The sequence below is a fragment of the Microcaecilia unicolor genome, chromosome 2, assembly GCF_901765095.1.
Source record: "Microcaecilia unicolor chromosome 2, aMicUni1.1, whole genome shotgun sequence".
In the NCBI taxonomy this organism is placed as follows: domain Eukaryota; kingdom Metazoa; phylum Chordata; class Amphibia; order Gymnophiona; family Siphonopidae; genus Microcaecilia; species Microcaecilia unicolor.
Window position 1 is genome coordinate 396721045 of NC_044032.1, and position 21124 is coordinate 396742168.

General features: G+C 44.6%; 1 protein-coding gene across 1 annotated transcript in view; it reads left to right on the forward strand.

The window, feature by feature from the left end:
• PTPN13 (protein tyrosine phosphatase non-receptor type 13) overlaps positions 1 to 21124 on the forward strand; it is a gene marked incomplete at its 3' end in the record, with an annotated part of 651945 nt that overhangs the window by 138313 nt on the left and 492508 nt on the right. The window contains 1 exon segment of the mRNA XM_030190609.1: positions 17904 to 18023. Within this exon segment, the coding sequence (XP_030046469.1) occupies positions 17909 to 18023 (115 nt within the window).

Below are 21124 nucleotides of genomic sequence, written 5' to 3' on the forward strand. Positions count from 1 at the left end.
GAGGAACAGGACTTCTGTATGCATATCCTCCCATATCTCTAATAGAAAAGAGTTTGCTGAAACTCAAGAAGACCGCGGAACCATGATTCTGATTGCGCCCTCTTGGCCCCATCAGATTTGGTTCCCTCTTCTTCTGGAGTTGTCCTCCGAAAAACCGTGGAGATTGGACTGTTTTCTGTCCCTCATCACCCAGAATGAGGGGTCACTTCTACATCCCTACCTCCAGTCTCTGGCTCTCATGGCCTGGATGTTGAGAGCTTAGAAATTGCCTCTTTATGTCTTTCAGAGGGTGTCTCTTGAGTCTTGCTTGCTTCCAGGAAAGATTCCACGAAAAAGTGTTACTCTTTCAAATGGAGGAGGTTTGCCGTCTGGTGTGACAGCAAGGCCTTAGATCCTTTTTATTGTCCTGCATGAACCCTGCTTGAATACCTTCTATAGTTACCAGAGTTTGGTCTCAAGACCAACTCCGTAAGAGTTCACCTTAGTGCGATTAGTGCTTATCATCACCGTATAGATGGTAAGCCTATCTCTGGACAGCCTTTAGTAGTTCGCTTCATGAGAGGTTTGCTTTTGTCAAAGCCCCCTGTCAAACCTCCACCAGTGTCATGGGATCTCAACGTTGTTCTCACCCAGCTGATGAAAGCTCCTTTTGAGCCACTGAATTCCTGCCATCTGAAGTACTTGACCTGGAAGGTCATTTTCTTGGTGGCTGTTACTTCAGCTAGTAGGGTCAGTGAGCTTCAGGCCCTGGTAGTGCATGCACCTTATATCAAGTTTCACCACAATAGAGTAGTCCTCCACATGCACCCTAAGTTTCTTCCAAAGGTGGTGTCAGAGTTCCATCTGATCCAGTCTATTGTCTTGCCAACATTTTTTCCCCGTCCTCATACCCGCCCTGGCGAAAGCAGTTTGCATACCTTGGACTGCAAGAGAGCATTGGCCTTTTACGTGGAGCGGACAAAGCCCTTCAGACAGTCCGCCCGGTTGTTTGTTTCTTTCGATCCCAACAGGAGGAGAGTCGCCATTGGAAAATGCAGAATTTCCAATTGGCTAGCAGATTGTATTTCCTTCACTTATGCCCAAACTGGGCTGACTCTGGAGGGCCATGTCACGGCTCATAATGTTAGAGCCATGGCTGTATCAGTGGCTCACTTAAAGTCACCCTCCATTGAAGAGATTTGCAAGGCTGCAACGTGGTCTCACACATTCACATCTCACTACTGCCTTCAGCAGGATACCCGACTCAATAGTTGGTTTGGGCAGTCGGTGCTGCAGAATCTGTTTGGGGTTTAGAATCCAACTCCACCCCCCTAGACCCATTTTTGTTCTGTTCCAGGTCAAATTGTTTCAGGTCAATCTATGTTATGCCCCTAGCCTTTGCGAGGCCCAATTGACCAGTGTTCATTGTTTTGAGTGAGCCTGGTTGCTAGGGATACCCCACATGTGAGAACAAGCAGTCTGCTTATCCTCGGAGAAAGCGAAGATACTTACCTGTAGCAAGTATTCTCCGAGGACAGCAGGCTGATTGTTCTCACAGAACTCGCCCACCTCCCCTTTGGAGGAGTTGTTTGTTTGTTTATATGCTTTTTGATTAAACTGAGGAGACACGCTCATGCGACGGGCGAGAAGTCGTCCGTGCATGTGCGGTACGCGCGGTTTGCGCGCCAGAAGGCTCTTGCAAAACTTTATTTTTGCTGGTAAAAAATTTGCCGTTTCCTGGGCCGATGCGGACGTCGACCCACTGTCTTGTCCACAAGGAAGGTGAGCCCTTAGGTCCTGTAAGGCCCCGAAGGACCTCAAAGGACAGCTGTGCAACCCCAAGTCTTCACCCGCGGCGACCGCCGTTCACCAAGGGTTGAGCCCCCAGCTGCAGGCGGTCAACAGGACTTCAGGAACCGCGGGGTTGACGGACTGACCTGGACTTAGAACCAGGAGAGAAGAGGGTAGGTGGAATAGAGAAGTCCACAACTGGCAGCAGATCGGGGCAGGCAGCTAACAGAGTAGTCAGAATCAGACAAGAGGTCTAGGCAGGCGGCTTGTAGAGTAATCAAAGTCAGGCAAGAGGTCAAGGCAGGCAGCTAGCAGAGTAAACCAGGAAACAGTCCAAAAGTCCAAAAATAGCAACACTAGGAAATCACGGAACACAGGAACCACGGAGACTGGCCTCGGGTAAAAGAACCTGAAGCAACATCCTATCTCAGGCTCATTCCTTAAATACTGGTCGGCAGTCAGCCGCCCGGCCCCCGTAGACATAGCCGGCCAATCAGAACTTGGTTATCGACAAAACCCTTCTGATTGGCTCTGACCGATCTCCCAGGCGGATCTATCATGCTGGCCTTCCAGTCTAACTCCTCTGAGGCGGAGCTTTGGGTTCCCGCGCCCAAGAATGAAGAGGACGCCGGCCATCGCGCCTCGGCGCCATTTCCCTTATTGGCACAAACACAGCCCCCGTAGCCGGCGATCGAGAGTCCGGCAGCCGCGATCGCCGGCCCCCGGCCTCGGGCCCGGACTGGGCGGCCATCACCACGGCGAGCCCCGGCTCCCTTCCGTGGCCTCAAGAAAGCCGGTCTTCGTCGAGGTGGACGCCGGCTCCTGCTTCCCGCGGAGGAGCAGCCGGAGGGAGCAACGGATGTGACACCCACATGTGAGAACAATCAGCCTGCTGTCCTTGGAGAATACCTGCTACAGGTAAGTATCTTCGCTTCCTCTCCATCCATGTGTATATCCTTCCTCTATCTTCGCTCCCCTCCATCCATGTGTATATCCTTCCTCTATCTTCGCTCCCCTCCATCCATGTGCATCTTCTTCCTCTATCTTCGCTCCCCTCCATCCATGTGCATCTTCTTCCTCTATCTTCGCTCCCCTCCATCCATGTGCATCTCCTTCCTCTATCTTCGCTCCCCTCCATCCATGTGCATCTCCTTCCTCTATCTGCCCTCCCTTCCATCCATGTCCACAATTCTCCTCTCTCCCCTGTTCTCCCCTCCATCCATGTCCAGCCATTCTTCTCTGCCCACCCCTCCCATCCATGTCCAGCGATTCTCCTTTGCCTCCATCCTCCCCTCCCATCCATATCCAGCAATTTGCCCCAGCCCCCACCTGCCCCCCTTGTCAGCCCTCTGAGTTCCAGCCTTATCCCCCTTCTCGGCTGCTGCTAGTTCCAGTTCGAGCCCCAGCCCCCCGCCTGCCCTCTTCTCCCAAAATAGCCCCCTTTTTGTTCCTGCCGCCCTGCATTTAAATCTGTTTTATTTTACCTCAAAGTCAAAGCGGCAGCAGTAAAAGAAGCAGGCTCGCTTTGAACCTTCCCTTCCCTCTCAGTGTCCCACCCTTGCGGAAACAGGAAATTACATCAGAGGAAGGTGGGACACAGAGTGAAGGGAAGGCTCAGGGTGAGCCTGCTTCTTTCACTGCTGCTGCTTTTGGATTTGAGGTAAGATAAAGCAGATTTATACGCAGAGCAGCAGGAGCAAAAAGGGGGCTGTCGTGGGAGCTGAGGGCAGGCAGGTAAGGACCGGGGGTTGTGGCTAGGGCCGGAACTGTTAGCTGCTGGCAGCGGTAAGCATGACTTGTGGCACCCTCCAGAGGTTGGCACCCCCCCCCCCCCCCCCCGCCATTCTTGCCTCACTTACCAGGTTGCACCGGCTCTGCATACCTACACAGTTCTATCAGGCCAGGATTTTAGAAGTTCTCTCAGCTTACTGTTTTGGTCTTTCACTTCCAGTCTGAGTAGTTTTGGTGGTTGTGGCTGCATTCCTCCAGAAGGTAGGGGTTCCGATTCACCCTCCTCTGGACGATTGGCTGATATGGACAAAGTCGGTAAAGGAAAGCAGAAAAGCTGCAGCTAGGGTAATTGAGTTGTTGGGGACCTTAGGCTGGATGATGGATATGGTGAAGGGCACAGAGTGTAGAATACTTGGGATAACAGCCAAGTCATAGTGTCCTTCTCTGAGACCAAGATCAACAAGCACTAAGCCCAAGTTCAGGAGTTATTGAAGCTCCATGCCCAAGAGCATGGGTTGCATGCTGGTCTAAAAATAAGGTTTCCTTACATTATATGTCCCAAAGGTAATGTCCTAGTTTGTCGCGAATCAGAAAACATAGCTGCTGACCTCCATGAAGGAAAGGAGGAAAGGGAAAGGAAGGTGATGACACTTATGTCAGGAGGATGCTGTGATGGTATCCAGAACTAATGGAGCTAGTTAGGATGACAAACCAGCTCTTTGTTTTGCTCAGAGAACCCAGAAATGGAGAGAGAGTGTTGAAGGAAATAATAACCATAGCCTATAGGATTTGTGGTCACAGGGTACCCACAGTAGTTGTGGGCCTACTTCACCAGGGCTCAGGCATTCTCCAGGGTAACCACTTGGGTGACTTTGCAGTCATTCTCCAGATGATAGTGGCTGTTATCCAAGCTAGGAAATGGGCCAACCTCGGGTCAAAAGCCCTGAGAGCCCCCATGGACTTTTTCTGCCCAGTCTAGGGAGAGCTTGGGTACATCTCACTGGTCTGGACCAGTCTGGCAAGGATGAAGAGGAAGGGAAATTTTTTTTATACTTAATTTTCTTTCCTAGAGTCCTGCCAGACCTGTCCTGAAACCTACATGCAGATGTCCTGGACCTCTGATCAGGAATGAGAAAAGATATATCACAGGTAAACTCAAGCATGTTGAATACAAGGCATGATGGCAGTACCTAGTGCTCCAAGGGCTCCTTTTATAAAGCTGCACTGCTGATTCTCGGTGCGGCAAATGAGAGGAAGCCCATTCAGTTGCTATGGGCTTCCTCTCATTTGCTGCGTGGGAATCGCTAACGCAGCTTTATAAAAGTCCCAGGTGAGCAGAGAGTGCCACTATTGTGGGACTGCTGATACCAGGGGGTGAGGATAGAAATAGCAGAGGGGTTATAATGAGGGAATCGGTGATTTTGAGATACGGATTGGCTTCCTTGCTGCACCAAAATATATAGGGAAGGGAAGGCACAGAGTTTTGTTTTACTACCTACTGCTGTTTTGAGGGATATAATTGGGCTGACAGTATTCAGGTCACCAAAAATTACCTTGTCATGCTATCTACATTGCTGAAAAAGTACTCTGGTACTTTTTGCTTGCAGACTTTTCACCTGTTCAAAGACTTTTCAAAGTGAAAGTATGTGTGCTCCTTCGCTGTGGAAGTTACCTAAGGAAAAAGTACCCACAGACACCTTCATTTTCACTGGGTACTTTTTCCCGATATCTGTATGAATCTGTCTATCTTGCTAAGAATATAAAAAGATTTAAAGTGATTCAGAGAAAGATGACAAAAATAGTATAGGGTTTGCGCCAAAGATGTATAAGAAGTGACTTGAAATCTTGAATATGTATATCCTAGAAGATTCCAGGCCAGTGGCAGCCCCATGTGTGCAGGGCAAAGTGCACATTAGATTCTTTGATATGAAACAGACGTTTAAATCTTTTCCGGAGATGGGGAAAAGGGTAGCTCTTAAGATTTGGAACAGCTTACTTCCTTACATTTGTTTACAATTTTCTGACATCTTTTAATTGACAATTAAAATCTTTTTTTATTTGGGAACTAATTCCTATCTTGCAGTAGCAATAAGATACGGTATATAAATTGACGTGAATAAAAAATAAATAAATAAATATCTTGTATTGCCAAATAAGTAGTGTAAAATATTAATTTTGTATTTCGAAATATTGTAAGAATTATTTTAACCACTGTATAACTTCCCAGCTTCTCTGTTGATTCTTTATTTGATTGTCTTGGACCTAATGGGGAAAGGTTAGAGTGAAAGAGTGAAGATTAGATTAGTTTTATCTGCATAGGAACTGCTGCCAGGAGCATAGCCAGACCTGCCATTTTGGGTGGACACCAAGTTAATCTGGGTGGGCCCTTCCTTCCCAATACAGATTTTCTTAAAATCTTTCCCTCCACCCCTGCCCCCGCATATCATCATCTTTCTCCCCCTCCACCCGGCATCTGCTCCTTTCTCCTCCCCCACCCTGCCCTGCATCTTCCCCTCTGTCTCTGAATCCCCCCCTCCCCTGTCTACCTCCAAGCCGTTGCCGGCAGCAATTCCTGTAGGCAACCTGCGCCGGCTCTGCAGGCTTCCCTCTACCGTGTCCCCGCCAGTGAAGAAACAGGAAGTAACATCATTGAGGGCAGAATGTGGTAGAGGGAAGTCTGCAGGGCTGGCGCAAGTTGCTACAGGAATTGCTGTAGGTGGTGGGGGGTTCAGAGAGATGGGCAGCTGCCGTGCTGCCGGCGGCGAAGAGAAAGAGGAATGAGGCACTGTCAATGAGGTGTTTTGGGGGCCACTAGACTAGGTCGGCCTGAGGCAAGAATGGGTGGGCCTGTGCACACCCAGGCCCACCCATAGCTATGCCACTGACTGCTGCTACCTAGATAACCCTTTCTGAATATCAACTCTTACCGGTAATCTGGCAGATATCATGGCTAGACTGAAGCCACAGACATTCAACCCTATTCAGAAGCAGGTGTAAATGTCAGGAGTAAAGTACATGTGGATTTGTGGATTTTTTAAAGGGCACATACACACTGTGATTTGTCCCGCATGCTGCGCAACTTCCATCCCAGAACACAGCTACACGAACAATGCACAAAAGTATGCAATGTTTGTTAAAAACGCATTCTCTTACACATGCACCCAAGCCCTGGGGTAATTTTATGAAAGCCATTTAACGCACAGAAAAAATTTATAAAATTACCCCCTCACATGTGCTGTACACAGTTACTATTACCTCCATACCATCTGTTTACTAAAATCTCTTTCTCCTGGGACAACAGCACACCCAAAATTTAGGATATATTTTACCTTCCTTGTGTTTGAGTTTTCACTAACCTTAAATAATTTGGAAGAATATAGAGTGACTTCAGTTTTATATATGTGCACACAATTACAACAGCCTTAAACATTAGCAGAAGACTTAGATTTAAAGGGCAACTAAAGTACACAAGCTCTTAAAATTATTCTTCATCTATTATACAAACAGGATACAGTGAGAAGGCAAATCTTTCAGTTTGCCCTACAGCAAGTATTAATGCCTAATCCAGTGCTTCCCAAGTTTTTAGCTGACAACCCCATTTTAGCACTTGAAAATTCATGAATTCGCATGACCCCTGAAAAGTACCAAAACAGAACAGAGAGGGAGTGGAAACCATAGCTATAGCCAAAATTTTGACAAAAGAATTTACAAATGTTTCTCAAATTAGTTGTAGTTTGCAACAACATAGAAATAAATCTGTTTTAAGTACTTATTTGAGGTAATCCGCTCTCATCAGTCTTCTAGCGCTAATCACTTCTCTTAACCCCTCCCCCCTCGTCTGATCTCTCTCTCAACCTCCCTCCTGTCATCTTTGCCGATCTCCTGCTTCAGAATCCTGAAGTTTCCTTATTCAGATGTTTAATAAATAGAAAATGTTTCAATCACCAGCTGCCAATGGCAAAATTCTAAGAGCTTCTATCTGCTGTTAACTCCTGCTGCTCCCTATAGATGCTAAACTGGACGACTTCAGCAAGGATTTTGCTGTTTCTACAAAGAGTTGGAAGACTATGTGGCTGTGGTGGTGGACTTGCAGGACCATTTTTAAAAACACTAGCAGCGTTTGAGGAAAAGCTTGAAATAGGTCCAGAAGAATTAATCTCAGGTTAGTGGAATTGCCAGAATCACTAATTAACAACAGACTGCTGGGATTCCTGGAAACATAGCTCATCCAATCGCTCCAGCTTCCAGAAGATCTGGGTCCCTTGAGAGTTGGAGAGGGCCATCGGGTGGGATCCAAGCTGCCTAATAACACAAGACTGCAGGTGGTAATTTTTAAAGTCCTCTGTTTTCAGGATGACTTGTGGCCTAGTGGTTAGGGTGGTGGACTTTGGTCCTGGGGAACTGAGGAACTGAGTTCAATTCCCACTTCAGGCACAGGCAGCTCCTTGTGACTCTGGGCAAGTCACTTAACCCTCCATTCCTTAGCGTCCCTCCGGACCGGACCAGGATTGGACTGTTGGGTGGTGCCCACCTACCAGCAGGTGGAGACTGAGAAAAACTCTGACTCTAGAGAGCCAATAGGAGCCCTGGCCATGTGACCTTAGCCTCTGTATTTTCTCAGTCTCTCAGCAGGTAGGAAGTGAACCCATTAGTCTCTCTCTCTCTCTTTTTCTCTATAAGATATTACAGATATATTTATAATACTTCTTCTGTGCCTGGAATCGTAATTAAAGGCTTGACAGGGTTTCTTTTCTTTCTTTGACAGCCTCTGGGGTGCTAAACTCGGGTGTCTCGAGTCCACCCCCCTTCCTCCCCATCTCCCTGGCTTAGCAGGGAAGGGCCGTCCCTTTCTCTGGAAAGGTGTACCGTTTTTGGGAGAGGCAGCCACTTTTAATAGGCAGCTGTTTTTAAAGAATTAAATCAAGTAAAAGAAAATTAAAAGAATTAATTCAAATGAAAGGAATTTAAAGGAAGTAGTTTTTGCTTTCCCCAGGCTTATAACGAGCAGGTAGCTCTTCTGTCTTATTCTGTTTGAAGAGTCTTTATTTTCATTTCTGGCGGAGCTATTTAAAAAAAAAAAAAAGTGAAAAGTCAGCGTCTGTGACTTTAATCGGCGGTTTTTTGTTATCTTCATTATTTTTCCTCTGCTATCCGGCGTTGTTAGCGGCGGTAGTTGTGAAAAAAAAAAAAAAAGAGGCGCGAAATGTTAAGCGCGTGCTCGCTCTTGGACGGGTCTGTATAGCTTGGGAGCTGTATTGACTGTTCCTGTTCGGGCCAGAGGCTAAACCATGTTTTGTGCGGCCTCGGAGGCTATCTGTTTTTCGGCGGCACGGATTTCCTGCTTCTTCGTCGGTCCAGTCAGTGGCTTTCTCCCCCGAACTTTATTCTTCTCATTTTGGCGCGCTTGGCCGCCATTGTTTTGCATGCAGCTGCAATTTCCCTTGACGTGGCAGCGTTTTTCTGCTTTTACTGTGTTTGGCTGTTTGTGCAATGGAAAGGAGATATTGTTTCTCCGGTAGTTGGGGCAATTGGTAGTATATTTTCCCTGAAATTAATTTTTACATGTATTTTTCTAGCTATTAAAAAAAAAAAGAAATGCTACGATGCGAATGGCGCTCATTTTGTTTTTCCCTCTGTTTTTTTCTCCGTCGGGGACTTTTTGGTTGCTAGCAATGTTGTGAATTAAAGTGCAGCTCAGTTGGCGATTTCTTTGTTCTTGGCAAGACTCCGATTCAAAGTGCAGCTCAGTCGGGAATTCTCTATTTTAGACAATGGGGCGAATTAAATTATTATTATTATTATTATTATTACATTTGTATCCCACATTATCCCATCTTTTTGCAGGCTCAATGTGGCTTACAAATTGTATCTCAGCTCCAAAATAACCATTTTCCTATTCCTTTCCCTTGTGCGTGATGTTTGGAGGAAAGGTCTTCGCTATTGTCTAGCGCAGTTTTTATGGGGGTCCAGTGTACGTCACTCTGTGTCTTTCTCATTTCCTGGTGAATAGGACTACATTGTCTAATAGTCAATTGATTAGTACTTTACAAATCTGGCCATAATATCTTAGTTCCTTTCAAGCATTTCCCTTCATGGCAATGATGTTATACAGTGTTTTTAAGAACTTAACAAACATTTTCTATGGCATAGGCTATCTGGGTCAGGTGCCATGTGGATAGAACTACATTGCCGGATAGTCTATTGTTTGGTACTTTACAATGCTGGACATAAGGTCTTAATTCCTTTCAGGAAATTTTCCTCCGTGGCTATGTTCTTATACTGTGTTTTAAGATCTTAACAAACGTTCTCTAGAGCGTAGGCTATATGGTTCAGATGCCATGTGCAATGAAATACATTGTCTGATACTCAATTGTTGCGTATTTTGCAATTCTGGACATAAGGTCTTACTTCCTTTCAGCAATTTTCTTTCATGGCTATGCTTTCTCTTTGGCATAGCAGATGACAGCTGCCTAGGCTACATGGTTCAGATGGTTCTCATATTCTAGGAGACTCAGTCCTGTCTACCGAGCACTCAGTTTTCTCAGCTGCTTTAGAAGACATGTTTTATTCACGTCTTCTCTACTTTCCAACTGTCTTGGAGTTTCTCATGTGTTATCTTAGTTTTCTTCTAGGACTTACAAGATATATGTCAACTTAGGGAGTAAAGTTATCCGGTCAATTTGCATTTTCTCCCACTTAAGGATAGTGGGAGGTCCTCACGCCATCTACTTGTATTTTTGTTTCCTCTATCTGTTCAGCCTGGGCACATGGTAAACATTCTGGTTTTGTCCAGTATGACCATCCATAACATCTGCTATCCCTTTCTCTTCCTTACAGATTTTAGGGTCTTGTTTCAAGCTTTCTTGACGTCAGGTACAGTCTTGTCTCCTGTGGCACAAATTCACCACCTTTTCCATAATAGGTATTTTCCAAGTCTATTCCATTACATTTTCATTTTATTCTTCCTCTCTCCAGAGTTTTTTTCTCTTGGAAGGAGATTCACTCATTTTCTGTGCATTTTTTGCCATAAGGGCATAAGTGTTGCCATAATGGGAAAGGCCAAGAGTCCCCATCCTGTTTTCAGATGGGGTCAATCCAGATTGCAAATACCACATTCATATCTCGTGAGTGTGCGTCTGCTCATCTCTGTACTCTCAGTGAGGAAGGAGGCATGACATGATACAAGATTTGGGGAGATCCGGTAAAATTAAAGGCCAGTGTGTCTCAGTCCACGCTCAACATATGGTGATCCTTTCATTTTAATTCTATACGTCCTCACTCCAGACCTTCCTTTCAATTGGAAGGGGATTCTTTCACTTCCTTTGCATTTTTGCTTAGTATACGAGTATTGTCATAAGGGGAAAGTCTAAGAGTCCATTAAGCCCAGCATCCTGTCCTCAGTTGTGGTCAATCCAGGTTGCAAGTACCACATTCATTTCTTATGGGTGTGGGTCGGTAGATCTTAGTACATCTCAGTATAGGAGGAGTAATGTCCACGATACGAGGATGATGAGAAGGTCCTCATTACCAGTTTTCTTGCCCTGCTCTTCGGTCTTGCGTCGGCTCCGCGCACTTTTTTCTTAAGTTATGGTCGTAGTAGCAGCGGCGCTCATGAAACAACGTCTCCTCGTTTCATCCTTTCCTAGATGTCTGGTTCATTACAGACAGTCTTATTGGCAGAGTTGTCAGGTCAAGCAACGGGTGGTGCATTTCGGGCACACTCTAGGTTACGGGGTGCATGTAGCCAGGTCTCTCATTTGATCTCTCTTTTGAGCTCTCGTGTGATCTCATTAGATTTCGTAGCATGTCTCTATTTTTTTTCTCTTTGTTTAGTCAAGTTGGCGCAGACTGTTTTTGTCTTCTCTACAAGCGTCCCACTTTCTGTTTTCTCTGGATGTTCTTGGGCCTTCGGCCATTACCTTGCTCTATTTTGCAGAGTAAAAATTTACTTTCTAGCTCCCAAGAAGGAATTTTTTCTTCATTCTCTTTGGAGTCTCGGTAGTCTTTTTTTGGCAGCTTTTCACTCCGTCAATTTCGTGACCATTGAAAAAAAAAAAAACTTCTGGGAGTTCTCAGTGGATAGTACCTTAAGGGGAGGTCCCAGTTCTAGAACTATTTCTTTTCACTCTGACCTTCCATGTGCCTCGCTTACCCTCTTGCTAAAAGACTTGTCAGCGGCAGAGATATATGCCCTCTCGTATCCAGATATTTATCTCGGATGGGATTCCCTCCGCTCACTTGGCCTCTGTATTCTCACTAGTGCAGCACTTGGGTCTGGTGGTTGAGATTGAGCATTCTTCCTGCAAGTATGCCGGGAGCATATACACAGTGAGCAGTTTTTTGATGGCTGCATCTGTGAAAATATATATGTATATTTATAGTTCTACTACATAAGTACATATGTAATTCCACACTGGGAAAAGCTCAAAGGTCCTATCGAGCCCACCTTTCGGTCCATGGCCAATCCAGACCATGAGCACCTGGCTAGATTCCTAAACGTACAAACATTCTATACATGTTATTCCTGGAACTGTGTAGTGTTTTATGGACTTCTATATGTATCTAACAGATGAAAGGTACTAACAAGTGTCTACTGTTGATTTATTCCCGTTTTCACTAATTGGGGTTTACGTCAAGAGTCTCAGGTGATCTGCTTGCAGAGGCAACAGCTACAGATGATTCTTTCTCTCTCATTTGAATTGCGCTCTGAGATATGTTTTCTTCATGTTGGGTAACTGCAGCGGCTGTCAGTTTATTTGCACCTTCAGTCTAGTTTGCAGCAGGGATTTAGGTACCTTCTTCTGCATAGTATTTAACTGCATTCTTGTTTTTACCTATTTAGCTTCTAGTGATTAGGTACTTTCTCACTGACAGGCTTTACATACTTCCAATCTGTTGCTAGGTCAGCAATAGTCTACGATATCGGGAGTATTGTACTTCAGGATTTCGGTTTCCACTTTCTCAGCTGAGGTAGATTCATTGCAGTTTTTTGTTTACAGGCGGCTCTGCTTCTACCTTTGCCATCTTTCTTTCAGTTGTTTTTTTGTTTTTCTCGAGTCTCTCTGTCCTTTGCGCTGCACTGATAGTGCAGTAGGGGGACATTATATAGCGGCCACTTGGTATGGGACAATGTTCAGCGTCGCTTGGACTTTTCAGCTTTTTTGCTTTGTAGTTATTCTATTTAGTTTATTGGCGGTTCTTGGATCGTCAAGCTTTTGGCTTTGTATTCATCCTAGTTTGGGTGTTTTCAGGGACTCTACCGCATTCTCAATGTCTGTCCCTCCCGTAAGATTACTGCTTTGGTACTTCCCAACAGTCCAATCCTGGTCCGGTCCGGAGGGACGCTAAGGAAGGAGAAATTAGATCTTACCTGCTAATTTGCTTTCCTTTAGTCCCTCCGGACCGGACCAGGCCCCTCCCATGTTCTATCAACTCTTTAGATTCTTTTATTATGTTTGGAAGTGGAATGTTTAAAAAAACAAACAAACAGATGATACTGTATATATATATTTAAAAAAAAAAAAAAAGACTTTGCGTGGTCCATACCACTTCTCTGGTGGTTGCTGGTGAGCTCGGTTGCTGGAATATATATAAAACCTTAAATATGTCATACCACTTCTCTGGTGAGAGTTGCTGGTGACTTCAGTTGCTGGAATATATATAAAGCCTTAAATATGTCATACCACTTCTCTGGTGAGAGTTGCTGGTGAGCTCAGTTGCTGGAATATATATATATATAAAACCTTAATGGGTCATACCACTTCTTTGGTGAGAGTTGCTGGTGAGCTCAGTTGCTGGAATATATATATATATAAAACCTTAATGGGTCATACCACTTCTTTGGTGAGAGTTGCTGGTGAGCTCAGTTGCTGGAATATATATATATAAAACCTTAATGGGTCATACCACTTCTCTGTTGAGAGTTGCTGGTGAGCTCGGTTGATGGAATATATATGAAACCTTATGTGAGTCATACTACTTCTCTGGTGAGAGATGCTGGTGAGCTCTAATATGAATGGGCCATGCCACTTCTCTGGTGAGAGTTGCTGGCGAGCTCTAATACAAATATATATATAAAACCTTAATGGGTCATACCACTTCTTTGGTGAGAGTTGCTGGTGAGCTCAGTTGCTGGAATAGATATAAAGCCTTAAATATGTTATACCACTTCTCTGTTGAGAGTTGCTGGTGAGCTCAGTTGATGGAATATATATGAAACCTTATGTGAGTCATACTACTTCTCTGGTGAGAGATGCTGGTGAGCTCTAATATGAATGGGCCATGCCACTTCTCTGGTGAGAGTTGCTGGCGAGCTCTAATACAAATGGGCCATACCACTTCTCTGGTGAGAGTTGCTGGTGAGCTCTAGTACTCGGTTTTGCCGAGGAATTTGTGGCTGCTAGGATTCCATACGGCACAGAAGTTCTTTCTTTCTTTCCTGCTTTGTTATTCAAATACTGAGGCTAAGGTCACATGGCCAGGGCTCCTATTGGCTCTCTAGAGTCAGAGTTTTTCTCAGTCTCCACCTGCTGGTAGGCGGGCACAACCCAACAGTCCAATCCTGGTCCGGTCCGGAGGGACTAAAGGAAAGCAAATTAGCAGGTAAGATCTAATTTCTCCTTGCCCCAGGTACAAATAAGTACCTGTATATAATATGTAAGCCACATTGAGCCTGCCATGAGTGGGAAAGCGCGGGGTACAAATGTAACAAAAAAAAATAAAGTGGCAGCCCAGCAATGAAGCTTTGCACATGCATGCTCAAAACTCCAACCAAAAAATGTTTTGCCCTCCTGTACCCAGCACACTGAAGAGTGATTCACCAGGATGCTGCTTGGACTTTTGTTTGCAGCACAGGCCTTTTTGACTAAGATAGTTGTCAGAGGGATTGATGGTGGAGGAAGCGTGGCGTGAGAAACAGGAATATGGGGCTGGAGTGTAAGGCGCTGGAACTGGTTGTTTAGGATATAAATATAATCAATGGGTTAAGAAAATTGATGGTAATAAAGGGGGTAAGTATAGTAATTCTTAATAGTTGGATTGTTTGATGGAATAACAACGTGTAGGTGTACTAAAGAGAGGGGTAATATGAAGGGGGTGTTTAAGGGGGGTAGTTATTAGTACATGATTGATCCCATTCATGGACATAAGTGGGAAGAAGGTTGGTAGAATAGGTAGGTTGGTAGGTAGATGGGATAGAATGGAGAGAGGCTGGGGGGGGGGGAGGGAAGATCAGCCTTTGGGATTTTTTTTTTAATTGGGGAAGGGGTTTAAAAGCAATCACCCTAATTCTATATATGGCACTCAAAATAGCATGTGCAAATAAGGGCATGCAATCTAATTGATGATGAGCCAATTAGCACTGATAATTGGGCACTGATAGGCATTAATTTAAATGCACACATCTTCAGGTACCAGGATCTGGCATAAAATTTACACATGGCTCCGAAAGAGCATGGCTATGGAAGGGGTATGGGCGGATCAGGGGCATTCCTGGAATTTGTGTGCAGTTTTACAGAATAAGGAAGATTGGTGCTTAATTTAGGCATTTATACCCAGTTTTACTTGGTGTGCATCCTCAAACCCAAAATAGAGCATGGATCCCGGCACCAAATGCTATTCTATAAACGGCGCCCAACTCTGTGTGCCATTTATGAATAACGCTTAGTGCTAATTTATCGGAGCCTATTTTTGGTACCACATACAGAATTCAGTCCAGTATGTTCTGTAATGGGCGCGTGGGAAGGAGCAGTAGGAGAAAATGGAATATGCTGTGCTGGGGAGTGAAACGTTTGAAGCAGATTAAAGAGGGACGCTAGTGGCTGGGATAGTCTTTACTTGATTGAAACCAAATAATCTTGTATTGGATAATTGAATGTTTTGATATAATTTAGCTGTGAAGATTATACACTTGGAATGTGGGTACTATAAATTTCCTAGTAAAATAATCTAAAATATTACAACAGCTGCAGAAAGCAGAGTTTATGACTCATTGGGTGTTTTAATAAACTTCTTACATTTTGAACGTTGTCTAGCTTCTACTATTTTGTGTCACCTTAGCTGTGTTTGGTGAAACAATTATATGCACCACCAATAGAAGGATTGCAGGGAAGTATGCACTTAGATAGTTTGGATCTCCTAAGCATAAATCAAGCTGACAGAGATCTTTTGAACTCCCTTATAAAGCCAGAGGAGGTGGATTGGGCAGTCATAACAGAGTCCCTTGTTGGGACAGATGGCTTTAGAGCTGAGTTTTATAAGCTGCTGGGTGAGGAGATATGTCCCCTACAAACATATTCAGTATGATAGTGGTCACAGATCTTTACTAGAGTACCTTAACCTGGCCCAAATGATCATACTTCTAAAGCCAGGAAGATACCCCACTTTTCCTTAATCCTATCAACTGATCTTATTATTGAAGTGAAACTGTTGGCAAAGGTTGTAGGTAATCGTTTGGCGCATGTCTTGCCATTGTACATGACTCACAGATGGAATTCATTGGGGAGCAATTGGTGACAAAATACCTGCAGAAAATCACTTTTGCTTCCTATTTGAGACTGGCAAGCCTTGCTCTGAGGTCCAGCTGGAGCCGGACCCTAGGAAAAGAACCAAGTAAGACTCACAGGCTGTGTTTGGGGCAGGATCGCCCTACCAGCCACAGACTGTGTTCAGGCCTTGCCAGCCTGAGGCCTGCTTAAGACTGCTTATTGTACTACAGAGGCGTTCTATCTTTTGTTCCTGGTCCTGTGATGTAACAGGCCTCAGGATTCAATTACATAAACACTTGTTTTCATTTATATCCCTTTGTCCGACTATGTTATTTCACAGGCCCACCCTCAACCCTCGCTCAGACCCAGATGATCAAAAGTAAATGCAGGCACTAGAGGTCACTAGCGCCCACATTTACCTGATGTCCATGATCAAAGGGCATCCTGCGTGAGAACGCAGGAACACCGAAGAGCTCATTTAAATTATATTTAAATGAGCTCTGCAGTATTCCGCTCCTATGATCAGAGTACAGCGCTCTGATCATAGGGGCGGAATAGTGCCTTAACGCTAAGCCAGCTCAGAGCTGGTGTTAGGTCTATGGCTCTGTTCCTCCTCCCACACCCCCGCCCGTCAGTCAGGCAGCCTGACCACCGTGTCCTGGGGGTCCATTGGATTCCCCCGGACTCCCCTCTAAAACTGAAGTCCTGGTGGCCTAGTGCCCCCCCAAGCACCCACAATCTCCCCCTGATATGATGACACTGGGGGCTGGAGGTCCAGTGGACCTCTAACTCTCCCAACCCCTTCGACATGAGGGCACAGGGGGGCTGGAGGCCTGGTGGATCTTCAGCTCCCCTAACCCCCCCAATACAAAAAATTCCTGGTGGCCCAAGTGGGCTCACACCTCTACTCCCACATGCCATGGTGATGTAGTGGACCCGTCCTCCTTCTCCCTGTGCCTTTTTGTTAGAGGAGGGAGTATTTCCCTTCTCTTCAGTGCCACCTTCAAAATGGTGGCGCCCAGGGCTGCCCAGCGCATCCTGACTATATCAGGAAGCCCCGCCCAGTGCATCCCAAGATGCACTGGGCAGACCTGGGCGCCACCATTTTGAATGCAGGGCTGAAGAGGAGGGAGTGTGATACTCCCTCCTCCAACAAGGAGGTACGGGGTGGAGGGGGGAGGGGTCTGCTACACCACCAGGGCAGATGGGGGGGTAGAGGTGGTAGTACACTAGGGCCACCAGGATTTCTTTTATTTGGGGGGAGAGTCAGGGGGGCTGGAGATCACCGGACCTCCAGTCCCCTGTGCCCTCACATCGGGGGTGGGGGGTCAGTGGGGTTGGAGGTCATCTAGCCCCCGTGTCACTGTTTTGGGGGAAGGTTGTGGGGGCTTGGGGGGCACTAGGCCACTATAGCCTCACTTTTCTGGAGGAGGGTCCGAAGGTTCCATTGACCTCCAGCCCCTGTTTTGACAGGTTGGGCAGTATAGCCCCACACTGTTCTTGCCTTATTTTTAGAGTGCTGTTTGGAACAGCATGGGGCTTTTGATGATCTGCCTATCAGGGTATCATAACCATGTTTTAGAATAATTCTCTCAAATATTTTGGGGCCCTTTAAAATAAAAAAATGAGCTTAGTGTATCCTTACATTTGTCTTAACTGTACACTAAGCCCATTTTTTACCGTGGCTGTAAAATTGGCCTTTTTCTATTATATTTTCTGTGTTAGCTTTTGTCTCATACTCAGTATACCTACAAAATGAACGGTTAATCAAGTTTTTATCGGAGACTGCACATCCTAATCAGACTAACAGTTTGGTAGATCAAAAATGACAAATATTTGTGCCTGAATGTTGTTCAAAGATGAAAAATGATAGAGGCCTTCTGTGCTCAGTTCTCTAATCGGTATCGTGTTTCTTAGGTAACATGCACGTGTCACTGGCAGAGGCCCTGGAGGTCCGGGGAGGACCATTACAAGAAGAGGAAATGTGGGCCCTGTTGAACCAAAGTGCTGAGAGTCTTCAGGAGTTATTCAGAAAAGGTAAACCACCTGGTCACAGTGTCTGCAGTAGTTTTGTTTCATTCTTGTATTGTTTCATGTTCATATTATTTTGTAAAGTCTTGCTGCTGTTAGCAGTAGTACCTCCTACTTGATTTAAAAAAATAGTGAAGTCAATGGGGAATGGAATACAAAGATTTCACTTCGGCCCCTTTTTAGCCTTGGTTCTTCGGGAGCAGTTGTTTTCTTCATTGGTGGTGGTGGTGGGGAGGGGAGGAGACACACATGCTGAACCACTGGGAGGGAGGGAAGGAGAAATGTTATGGAAGAGAGAGAATAATTCTTGATGTGAAGTAGGAAAGAGTGGGGAGATGCTTTCTATGGGGGAAGGGGAAGAATGGGAGAGGGGGAGATGTTGACTATGGGGAGGGATAGAGAAGAATGGGAGAAAGGGAGAGAGAGAAGGGCAGAAACTGCATTGTGGGAAAGGGAAGAAGCTGTACTGTTGAGGGGAAGGAACAGTGACATGCTAGACTACAAATGGGAAGAAGAGAGAGGGAAGAAGACATACTGGACCATGGGGGGGGTGGGGGAGGAAGACATGCTGGACTATTTGGAGGGTTGGAAGGAGAAATGTACGGGGAATTTTGGATGTGAAGTAGGAAAAAATGGGGAGATGCTGACTGGGGGGAAGGATAAGAATGGGAGGGAAGGAGAGAGAGGGAGAAGCTGCACTGGTGTGGAAAAAGGGAGAAGCTGTTGTGGGGAAGGGACAGCGACATGCTAGTCAGTGAATGGGGAGGGGGGAGAGAAGATGTCCGCCTACTAGAGCGGAGGGTGGAGAAAGAGAAAGGATGTTGGGCTATAAGGGTAGGGGTGAAGAGAAGGAAAAAGAGAGGAGATGTGAGCTACAAAGTTGGAGTGAGGGGAGATGCTGAACATGATGGAACCTTGTGGGAGAAGCTGTGGGGAGGGGAGAGGCTGTCAAGGAGATGAGTGAAAAGAGGATAATGAGTACAGAGGATAAAAATGTGGTAATGGAGAATGGGTGGCAGAAGGAAATAGGAGATGGGTAAAGGAGTGAGAGCTTAAATAGGAAAGCCAGGGACAGAAAGTTGATAGGTAGTTGAAAAGTAAAATGAAAGAGGTGGAGAACTGGAAGGTGAGAAAGAGAGGGTGAAATTTGAGTGGTCAGAAAAGCAGAAAACAAAGGCAGGATAGAGCTAGAAGAGAAAGATGTATATGTCAGATACAGATGTAAGGGAATAGATGAACACAGGAGGAGCGAGGAGAAAGAACAAATGAACCCAGTGGAAAGAGAGACAGTCAGGAAGAGAGAAATTTGCTGGTACCAATATGGTGACTTCCAAGGAGAAGTGTGTTGCATGTTGTTGGGGGGGGGGGGGGGGGGGAGGTTGGATTTTGTGGATGCAGAGCAGGTTTATATTTAACTCAATATGCTTTGTTGACAGTATTAACAATATTTCTTTTTGTTTTAAATTTTCATACATGTAGATGATATAATCATTAAATCAGTTAATGTTAAATTTCCCAATCAGTTTTTGCCTTGGATTAATTGTCTATGTGTTTGCAGAGACAGAGTGGCTGGATTTATAAATGACAGAAAATTTTATAATATTGTGCAGTATTCCTCAATCTCTATCCAGCTACTCCTTCATGCCACTAGGCTGCTAAAAATTTCTGGGGAGAACACTGTGGTATCAAATTTGTAAATCTTGAGAAATTTTATTTATTTATTTATTACATTTGTACCCCGCGCTTTCCCACATATAGCAGGCTCAATGCGGCTTACATAGTAAAAAGTAAATAGAATTACAAAGTCTTAAAGGAGATTATACAAATTATTGTAAATGTAATAATAATGGGGTAAAGGATAAGTAAATTGAGCATTTGAGCGTAGAGGGGAAAGAAAATGGGGAGGGAAGGCGTAGGAAGGATGGGGAGGAAAAGATAGGGGGTGAGGGTGGGGAGAAAGGGACATATGGTGATGTCATCAGGACAGGGATCATGTGGGTGAGATTTAGTTAAGTTGGATCATTGGAGTAGGCTATCTTGAAGAGATAGGTCTTCAATATACTGATTAGTCCAAGATTGTGTTCATCATGTTGCAAAATTGTGCTACTGTTGGTGATATGTTTCAAATTTTTAAAATTAAATATATGAATTTTCCAAGTAGACCTAAAAGGGCCCTCAATTTGATATTGGGTACAGTGATGCTTAATTGGGATTATTGAAATACTGGCAGCTCTTAGGTAACTTAAAAGAGCAAATTCAGGGGATCTTTTACTAAAGATTAGCTTGAGTTATCTGCAGCAGGGCCCATAGGAATAAAATGGGCCGCTGAAGATAACTCGAGCTAATCTTTAGTAAAAGACCCCCTCAGTTCCTATTTAATTTAATTTTGAACTTACATTTTAGCACCAAGATAATCAAGGCAGATTGCAACATTATAAAGCAAGTGGCAACTTGTAGAATCAACCAATTTTTGTTATCTGTTGTGTTTATTTTGTGTCATAATACTAAAAATTACATTATTTGTTTATATTATGGTAAGACTCAGATAAAACATATTTTCTCAATAAAAATATGTAGAAAATATGTTTTATCCATTTTTAAACCACTTGGAAGCTCTGGTATAATGTCTGTTCCACAGAGAGCTAGACTAGAGGTAGAGCTGCTTCTACTGTTGAACCAATGCCAGGGAGATCCTGTAAAGCTGCAGTGCATAATTTTAGACTCCATACAGTATATTTTAGAATAAGATTTTGATGTGTGTGTTTAGTTAGAAGATTGGAAAAGCTCTTAATTATCTCATCACCCAGGTGATATTTCTTATGAAATTGTTCTAATTTTTACTGAGCTTCAGTTTGTAACTATTGCTAATCAAAGTCTGATATTGACTGTGCACAGTGTAAGCTTGGCTTAATTTGTGTGTCTGTAATGTGTGTTTATCTACTGTATTCACCCAGTGTCCTACTAATAATATTGTAACTGTTGTTCCACTAATGGATGTAAACCGCACTGAACCTTAAACAGAGGATATTAGCAATGTATAGGACCTAAATTGAATTGAATTGAAAATGAATAAATGTAGGAAGGGATGTTTTTCAGAATGATTGACA